The 10,090-nt window shown below is 37.8% G+C and overlaps 1 protein-coding gene across 1 annotated transcript in view; it reads right to left on the bottom strand.

Annotated features, from left to right (window-relative positions):
* LOC128872248 (zinc finger protein Gfi-1b-like) overlaps positions 1 to 7,031 on the bottom strand; it is a 37,566-nt gene extending 30,535 nt beyond the window's left edge. The window contains exons 1-2 of the mRNA XM_054114729.1: positions 6,486 to 7,031; positions 251 to 568 (exon numbers count right to left, since the gene is read on the bottom strand). Coding sequence (XP_053970704.1) covers positions 251 to 568; positions 6,486 to 6,492 — 325 coding nt within the window. The 5' untranslated portion in view covers positions 6,493 to 7,031. The remainder of the gene's footprint in view (positions 1 to 250; positions 569 to 6,485) is intronic.
* Positions 7,032 to 10,090: the final 3,059 nt, after the last annotated feature.

Raw genomic sequence — 10,090 nt, forward strand, 5'->3', positions numbered from 1 at the left:
GAATTATACAAATAATGTAACGAAGAAATGAATATGAAAACTTTAACTACTGGAATTATACAAATAATGTAAAATCATCCAAATAAATTCTCTGATTGAGAATCAAACAAAAATACAAACTTGCTTTTTCCATAGAAAACAAACTTGCTTTAAACTGTGTTTAAAATTCTCGCTATAATCTTCTTTAAGTACAGCCTTCGACTGTGCGATTTTCTGCTGGAGTCGAAGTGTAAAGTAGAAATAGTTATACCTCGTGTCGCGGCTATGGTCGTTGACGGTAGTGTTTGAAGTCTCGTGTCAGGATTGTACGTTGAGACGAGAGTGAAAGCGCTGAAGCGATCCGAGGATGGTTGATTGAGGCTCGACGAACAGACCGACGAAGGGTGAGAGGATGTCGCGATACTGGTGGTGTTTCCTGTCGCGCCAGGACTCCAAGGCGAAGGTGGCAGAGTCACGCTAGGACTGCTGGGTGGTGAAAGTGTGGCAGGGGGTGACAAAGCGCCCGCTGGAACACCAACTCCGCTGCAGTGGAGATCTGGTTTCGTATACCAAGTCCGTGGTACCGCTTCTAATAGACAAACAGGAAAATTACGACTGCATACCTCAAACGATATCAATAACTTAGATATTTAACACTTTCGCTGCGGACGAAAATAAGTAGCCGTTCGCTGGGGCTATTATGATATTTTTTTTAATGATAAATTTCTTACAAATGTTCTAATATGATCATTTTGAAAATTAATTATTAATTTTGTGGTAACTTATTTTATATATAATATGATTGCCGAACAAAAAAAAAATGAAAACTGAAAAATAATAAAAACAACCATGTATTTTCAGTTGGACGCACATGTGCGTCATCCGCAGCGAAAGTGTTAATTACTGATAAGATAACATTCGAAAGTCGTTCGTGATTTCCCTATACCGATACTATTTTTGTTCAACCCAGATGAAACTTTATTTAGATGCTCTTCATGCTATATAGTGGAAAGTACAAGGTACTTAATTTGTGAAAATATAACCTGGAATTATTTTTGGAATTTATCATATTTAAAATTGATATTACACAGATAGCTAGATTTGAAGTCATAATGCTTGAAATTGTAGCAAAATAATTTCCATTCGTGAGTTTAGTCACTAAATTATATCATTATAAATGACAGAATAAATATGTAATATATATAAATATATTATAAAACAGATACGGATTTAAATTTAAATTCTATGTATTTCTCCTGTAACTGGTACTATTTTCGCCCAACCCCAGGTGAAATTTCGTTTACTTGCTGTTCATGCTCTAACAGGAAGTATAACCTACTCAATTCATTGAAACATCAGCTGTAACAATTTCTACAAATTAACGTAAAATTAATTTTATATCAATAACCATCAGTTTCATCAGCAAAACTTTCAACTTGCCAGCAAAATAATTCTAATTTTTAAATCCCTTCTTCTAAAATCCTTTATTGTTGCTTTTGACAAAATTTCGTGACAACAATCGTCTACTAAGGTTATTTATTGTAACGTGTCGTGCTTGCTTGGCAAGTAACTAAACTCGCCCTCAGTGTTCCGAGATGGTTTCGCGATTAGAGTGGCTCATCGGAGCGAAAGAGTTGGAACGCGTTTTCAGTGTAGTTAAAAGCGAGCGTATATGTTAATGCATTATTCCTGGGAGTCACAGATAGCCGCAGCTATCAGATTTATAGTGAAAATCACAATCGCGCTCCTCCCTCGAGCAACGACTATGAATTATATATCATGAACTACGCGTGCGTGTGGTCGTTCTGTGCTCAGAGAATGGAAACTTCATCTAATCGGGAAACAGTTGTGATTGTAGGTAGGACATCGTTCGTGATAGACGGGAAAGTCAGCGTGCTTCCATTTGCCTATCGAGGTTTTCAGGACTTAATAATCGACAATTGAACGAAGCTAACGTGTCAAGTAATGTAAGAGATAAAAGTTGTAGAGCGTAGATAAGTAGGAATCTATGGTCACGTGTAACAATTGACCATTTATTCAAATAGAACAGGAAAAATATTATTACATCGGAGAAAGAAAATTGAGAAATAAATCTTTTCATGAGATTTTTATTTTTTCTTTCTTTACCATTCCTACTTTCATAAATGTAATATCTTTAACTTTAACACTTTGTACGTTAAAAATAACTTCCACAGTCTTACTTTCATAAATAATTGTAAGTTAACAATTCTACTCTGAGAAAAGAAACTTGAATTGTAATATTTGTTCTTTTAGAAATCAGTTCAACTTGTTCATCCCTAACAGAAACATCTATTGTTATATTTCTATATTTATAAATGACATTAACTTTAATGTTCCTCCGATATGTTGACCCTCACTTGGCCATGAAGGAACAATAAATCACGAAACGTGTGTGCCATTAATTCCACTACTTGTTGGAAGTTGATAAAGGAACAATTTAGTGAATCAACTATTTCACAAAAAAGAAATCATTCTAACGTCGAAAGAAACGCGAGTGGATTTTAAGTATATGCCTTCGAGAATGTATGGGAGTTAATGGCAATCATTTTGAACACCTTCTAAAATAGTTGTTTTGAACTGAGGCATTAAATCATTATTTGTCGTCTTCGAACAAGCAGTGGAATTAATGACACACATTTTTACACAAGGTCAAGTGAAGGTCTACATATTTGTTGTCGCTGATTTTGTCTTTTAATAAGTGTACAAAATTGTAGCGACAAAAATAGGTAGGTCACTTAGCCAAAGGTTCCTGAATTGAATGTAATTTCGAGTCTCAATAATAAACAAAAGATATATTAAAAGCACGTTTCTATTTTTTGTTGAAATTTTCATTTCTTTGCCTTCGAGGTCATCGGAAGATGTCACGGTATACTATGTTTTCGAATTCGTCTCGAACACTATAACCTATTGTTAAATCAGAAATACAAATTTAACAAATTTTGGAATTTTTTATAAAAACATATAAAGAAATTACATAAATGACAAGAACATTTTATCATTCGCACAGTGTCAAGGGTTATCGCCTAGCTAGTAATGCAAGGAAATGGTAATCGTCGCGGCGAAGGCTTTCTGGCATCAGATAACGTTCGTAAATGTACCTAATAATCGTGACTCGTTGTTTGAATAAATCTGAATTACGATTTGCAAACAAGACCGTGCAAGGTACACGTATAAGTCGTCCGTACTTAGCATAGATAACGAGATATAGTGCTCGAGTTCGATGTCAATCACCGACCGCTACTTATCGCCGCGTTTAGCGACGTTTGTGTTGTTACACGCAAAAAAAAAAAAAAAAACGAGGAAAAGTGCGTCGTACGAGTGTACATTATCACTCGAGATTAGGAAAATGCGCAAACTTACAAGCAAGAGCACGACAATTCGTCGCGAACAAGTATCGATCGTTTGAAGAATTTCAAACCAAATTGGAAACCGCAATCTCCTGGCGCAAGCATCGTAATTTAGAACATGTTAGCTTTTGTGTAACAATTACTCCAAAATTATACTTCTCGGTTCTATGCTTCCATATGCATGTTTATTGTTGTCTTTCCTTGTTAACCATATACTTTTCCTGTTGTATGTATTTTACACGTTATTTAAACGAGTTTAAATAATGGTAAAACGAATTATACAAAATCTATATGTATGCAAGTTCCCTTTACCTCTTACTATTTTTGTTCGATTCATCTGAAATTGTTTGCTTTAATTATTTCAATCGAAAGTATAAATTATTGAATGTGTTGCAACATCAGCTGTGACTGTTATCATAATGTAAAATTAATGTAAAATTAATTTAAGACCTTCAGCCATTATTTACGATGTCAAAACATTCAATTTGCTTAGCAAAACAATCCTAATTCGTCTGGAATGATTGATATCGTATAATATCTTGAGAAATTTGTGAAATATCAAGCTGTTCCAAGTTTTAAAATTGGAATTGAATAACAGACGAAAGGTGGGTCTTTGTAAATCTCGAGAACGCCTGTAAGCCGAAGTTGATCAGACGGAAATGCGACGTAGCAGCACCAAATGGTCGATTAAAAAATGTGTAAACAAGTGTCGATGTAAATGACTGTCTACGTCTTCCTCTTCTTCGCTTAATGAACGCTTCTTGGCCCGCTCCGCCGCAAGATTCTGAATCGGCGACGAGCAACAGATGTCCACTAAAATCTGGCGCGTATCTACAACGGAACCGGTTGTGCAAATACTTCTTTTCTTCAACGGTGAAAATTGGAAACGTTCACTCCAAAACGGGGAACATCTGAACGACGAAATGGAGTAAATATTAAATATTTTTGTCCCGTCTTCGGCAAACTCTTTAATTTTCGAAACGATAACACTTGAAGCTTTACTGTTCACCAGAAAGTAACAAAGAAATTATGGTTGTTGAAACGTACAGATTTTTACATATAAATAAACTAGCTACTAACATTTGTTGATTTTCGTGAATTTATATACTTTCGTATATTTCTACATATTTATACGCCAGTGTGCTTAACTGTTTATATATGTTTGATACACATGTAGATATTTGTAAATAAATGAACCTTTCGTTATTGTATATATATACATGTATATTTTATTAATAAATACGTATACTTAAGTGTGCATGGAACATACAAATAGTACGAGACACTGTGTATATATAGGTTGAATATAGAAATAGAATCGACACATTGTCAACGATAAACGTATAAATGAAACATATTCCAAGCACTCACGACTTATTACACGAGGAACTTGTTAAGGTTATTATTTTTATCGTGAAATGCGTCAAAGTTGAAAGTGAAGGAATTTCACTAATGACGTCAATCTTGATAAAAAGTGCGCAGATCAGTTTTTACTTCGTCAACGTAAAACATGAGTTAGTTCTAGGATTCAAATTCAAACTAATATTTAAATATATATACAAATTCAAAAATAAATTCAAATTTTAATTTAAATTTATATTCACGTTCGAATACTTATTGAATGAATAATATAAGTATACGGAAATTGTTTATCTTTTATCCGTCACTCGACATTCTTATTTGCGTGAAACTTTCCCCCGTTTCTGCTTTTTTACGGCACATTAGGAAACGAATTTCGGAAAACGTTGGAAGTGATTTTGGTTTGAAGCAACCTTATCGTATAGTCGAGCGAGTGTAATAATAATATTTTAGGTAATTTAGTAATTGATTTTACAGTATCTATTCTATATAGAAACTCTAATTATACATGAATATCATTCTACGAAGTAAAAAGCAAGCAAATACTTTTTAGTCTAAATTTTTGTTCTCGCTAACGAACCATGAATGAAAACGAACAATACGCTAATAATAAGACAAGGGATAGAGCGGTAAGGGTGGTTAACTTTTTGAAATTGTTCTTCGAACATGAAAATATATATTCAATTTAAGAAGAAAACGTCGAAACTGGTCAGATTTAGTCTAGCTTACTACTAGAATGCGGCCAACTATGTATATCATTTCAGATAGCATGTTCTTGTACCACTCGAAATGATATAGTATGACTGGAATTATAGGAACAAATAAGATATTCAAGAAATATTTTGCTATCGAAAAGAATCTACCGTACATTTATAACTTGTATGAACAGGACGAACTAATATAAAATTCTTTTGTAGATTGTATCAGACAGTAGCATCAATTAGATTAAAGTATGCGAAGAAAAGTTCATGACAGTTACAGAGAATAAAATAAACAAGATAAAAGAATTTATTGTTAAACCTCTTCTTACAGTTTCCTTCAGCATTCCCATAATACGAAGAAATACCAACTTTCTGACTTTACTAGGTATTTTTGTATAAAAAAAGCAACAAACCCACCTGCCGACTAACTGTAACCATCGGATTATGCCAAAGACCAATAAACACAAAGTGGCAAACCGTGAAAACACTTTCGACTCGTTCACTGGGAATAGTACATATAATTTATGCAAATCTAAGAAGTAGTTCAATTAAGAAAATCCTCCTTTACTTAAAGCGCAGCAATTAAAGACTTAGCCCTCTTTAGCACGAATGAAATTTTATCCCTCGTAAAGGAAATTACTTGTCGGTCAATTAAGGATAAGTGGCTGAACCTTCAAGGCTATCAGATATCACGAATGTACACAAATTTTACGCAAAGCTATCGAGGAGCTAAAAAACATGTCCAAAGCTATATTTGATCTAATTTAGGCTCGAGAAGATTCTTCGATGATTCAACGATGGAATCGAGACATCCCTAACTCAGATATTAAGGAGTTAAGGAAAAACTATACAAAGCTATATATGATTTAATTTAGGCTCGAGAAGATTCTTCGATGATTCAACGTTGGAATCGAGACATCCCTAACTCCGAAAGCTTACAGACTCAGGTATCAAGGAGTTGAGAAACATATCCAAAGCTATATATGATCTAACTTAGGGTCGAGAAGATTCTTCCGAAACCTTACGAGTTCCTACTATCTTTTTACGAAAAGATGACAGAAAGTGCCAAGATACTCACCGCACATTGCGTCTGGCTGGTTGACGATCGATTCCTTAAAGCTTCCGACTGTTCATGGAGAGGAACAGTAATTCTACGCGAGGACGTAAGGTCGCCGAGACGTCTCGCTCCAGCTTCCGTGTCGCGCACAAATGTTTAACACAAATCAGTCAAATCCACAGACGGTTCCAAACGAGTGGGACCAGTTTAACGTTCACTGGACTCGTCGCGACGACCGTTCGACTGAGTCGTCGGGTTCGTTGCACCGAATCGATCGGGATCGAGGCGCGGAACACTTCCTCCTGATCGCAGATCCGCGACACTTGTCCCGCGTGGACCGTTTCGCGAACTGGTCGACGTATCGATCGTCTGATCGACCGATACGCGTGTTGGTTTGTCCGAAGAAATGAAAGGTAGAGAGAAGAAGAACAGCAAGGGTTGACGCAGCTGTAAATCGCTCTTAAGATTCTCTCGGAGTGTCCTGGCGAAGAGCAGGACCCTGACTGACCTCGGTCTGGCCGAGGAGGATGCACGCACGGTCTCGCGTGAAGCGCGCGTCGCAGTCTGCCGGTAGCTCTGCCGTTTACGAGCTCAGGTTTCTCTCTTCTCACCTGCGGCCACCTCGCTCTTCGGCTCGAGCTACCTGGAGGCCACGCCTACCACGCTAACACGCGACTAACTTTAACCCACGGACAACTGACGCTCTGGAGGGGCGCCCTGTTCATCCCTGCCCTCGTGCTTGGTCTTCCTCTTGCGGCTGCGTCACCTCGTCGCTTCGACTTCTCTCTTCACCGCGTTGATTCCCTATCTGGACACGCGGCGAGCCATGGTCGAGCTTCGATTAACCATTTCAGCTCTTATCTCGAGACACACTCGACATTTTTATTAGCCGCTGTTGGTAGCAGAGGCTCCGAGGGCCGAGACCTAGTCCTGGTATCTCGGATCGGTATCGGAATACTTCTGGAATCATGTTTTACGAAGAGTTTGATGGATTGGTGAGATGTTTGGGATGAATGGCAGATATCTTGGTAACGAGGGATGCAAGAGCAAAAGTCTGTAGGATGTCCAAGACTGGAGCAGAGTCTTTTATGACCTGTTTCAATGAATCGATATTGAATAAATCGATGTTGGATGAGTCGAATACTGAAGAGAGGGCTAGTTATTTCGAGCATCACTCTTCTAGTAACGAGTCGTCAGGGTGTGGAGTATCTCAGTTCAGTGGTACACGTTTAGACCTCGGTAATTATGGTCGTAAGCCTTGATACATTTGGGCGTTTTGAAGTATGAATATTAAATGACGTGGACCTTGAAGATGGAGCAATTGCTTTATACCGATATATATTAAATAGTTGGAATGTAAATATAATAAAGACGTCAGTGATTATAGTCGTAAGCCTTGATACATTTTGGAGCAAAATTACGCTAGTATTTTGGTGTATGAATATTAAACGACGAGGACCTCGAAAATGGAGCAATTGCTCTATACTAATATGTTAAATAGTTGTAAGATAAATGTAAAACGATGTAGAAGTACGCCAGTAACAACCAGCTACGAGTCTACCTTTAAATTTTAACGATCTGACAGTAAATTTGCATATTGCGAAGAAGACTATAATCCAGCCTCTCTTCGCTGGTTCCTCTACAACAACAACGATTTTGGAGTGCCCCATCTATTTCACAGATAAAATTCTCGTAATGGCTATCCCTCAAGAAATGGAGCAAAGCAGTATGTCTATATTGTCAATGGTCGAGTGTTCATATAATTGGAGTAACTGTTGGTAATAGTACAAATAATAGTAGTTGGGGTACTACTATACGAGAATTCGCTCTTCTTTGACGTTCTAGAAGAGGAGCATCGAGAGAATCTACCAGAATCTCAGAGACCACGGAAAATGGCGGACGGCTGGAGCATACCGCGGAGGAAAAGTCATCGCCGCGGTCTATTTGCTTAATGATTACTCGGTTGGTAGTTAGCGAGAGCTGGACGCTGCGGCGAGGCCAATAGGCAGCCGAGACGATGAAGAGAGTGAGGGATGCGCGCGCATGCTAGTACAGCGGGTAGATTTGATTCGGCAGAAGACCAGCGAAGAAGGAGAGCCGTCTGTGCGGCTGCGCCGGCTCGACACATTCTATTGGGCCGCGTTCATAGAACCGGGTCCACCCTCGTTGATCCCACACCTCGTTCTAGTCGGATCTAGATTTAGATGGGTACCAACCGGTGACCTTGAAACCCTCGCCGACATTGCGTCGCAAATATCCATTGAGCGGCGGGACGAACCGTTGGACTATGGCTCTTACAACCGACTCTGCTCCGATGTAGGTCAGGACCATAGACGCCTTCCACCAGGCACGCTTTCCGCTACCACCAAGATGGACACTGGTCCTTTTGTTGCAATACTTCCTGTCGACATTGTTTACCTTTTCTTGTTAATCCTTTACGTTCGGAAGATGATTCTCGGTCACATCTTAACGTGATGCTATCACTCGAGAGGTGACTCTCGGTCACCACTAGATTCGACGCAGTGAATCAATTAGCAATAATGTTTGCAAATGTCAATAAAATAATTGTCGATGAGGTAAAGGTGACCTGATTTTCAAATTTCAAATTAGAGACCTCATTTTCGAAGTCAATCTAAGCTTAGGATTCGTGGTAATAGAATGCTAAGGAATCATCTCGAGTTGCTGGTAGTTATAAAAAAAAAAGGGTTAACATTAGATTTACGGTCATTTTGACCCATTCCAAATTCCACAAGGCTTCACAGGGACCGTTTATATTTTTTACCAGTCACTTATGCTGACTTTTTTCCGTGTAAAAAGACAGCGATATATTTAGATTCATTTTTGTGCAAGCCTCCTAATTAATATTAGTAAATTGATTTCATTTATTAAAGTATAATTTCAGAAATAGAAATCTGATAAGAAACCTCTGTAGACCAAGTGTTAATATAGAATATGGATCGAAGAAAGATTAGCACTTAAGGAGGGGACTGATTAAAACAATAAACAATTAAACAATTTTATGATTGACTTAAGCGATTGACTTAACAATTGATAATAGTGACTGGGATCAATGAAGGATGTATGTTAGTGTAGTTCTTCTAATGACATAAGGTGTAATCATTTACACCGTCAAGTATTGCTAAAGAAACTAATATTACAAAATATGAAAATATGAAAGCTTCTCCCCTTTTTTTTTGTATAGACTTAGCGACGACTTCTAGGATTTGAAAATGTGGGATGGTTACATCTTGTTACCTAGTGATGATCATTTAACAAAAGAGAGGGCTTGCCTATTGTTCGATGTTTTTTTCAAAATTAGTTCACTTGATACGTGCACTTATAGATCTACCCTTATAGATCTGTCCTGAAATAACTATTCTGAAACGGTGATCTAAAAAATGTACAAAATGTTTGAAGAAACCAGAGAAGCGGAGTTAGGGAAAATCCACAAACGGTGAGTTATCGGTGTGCTTTTGTGTTATAAGAATGCGTATCGCGGAATGTATTGAAAGCAGGTCCCAATGTCCTTAACCCACTCGTGGTCTCGCGTCTCGAGATAACGAGCTACCTGGTTACTTCGAATAAGTGAAACTTGCATAATTGGCTGCTGTAGGAGGAACGAGGAA

Source organism: Hylaeus volcanicus, chromosome 2 (genome assembly GCF_026283585.1).
Source record: "Hylaeus volcanicus isolate JK05 chromosome 2, UHH_iyHylVolc1.0_haploid, whole genome shotgun sequence".
Lineage (NCBI taxonomy): Eukaryota > Metazoa > Arthropoda > Insecta > Hymenoptera > Colletidae > Hylaeus > Hylaeus volcanicus.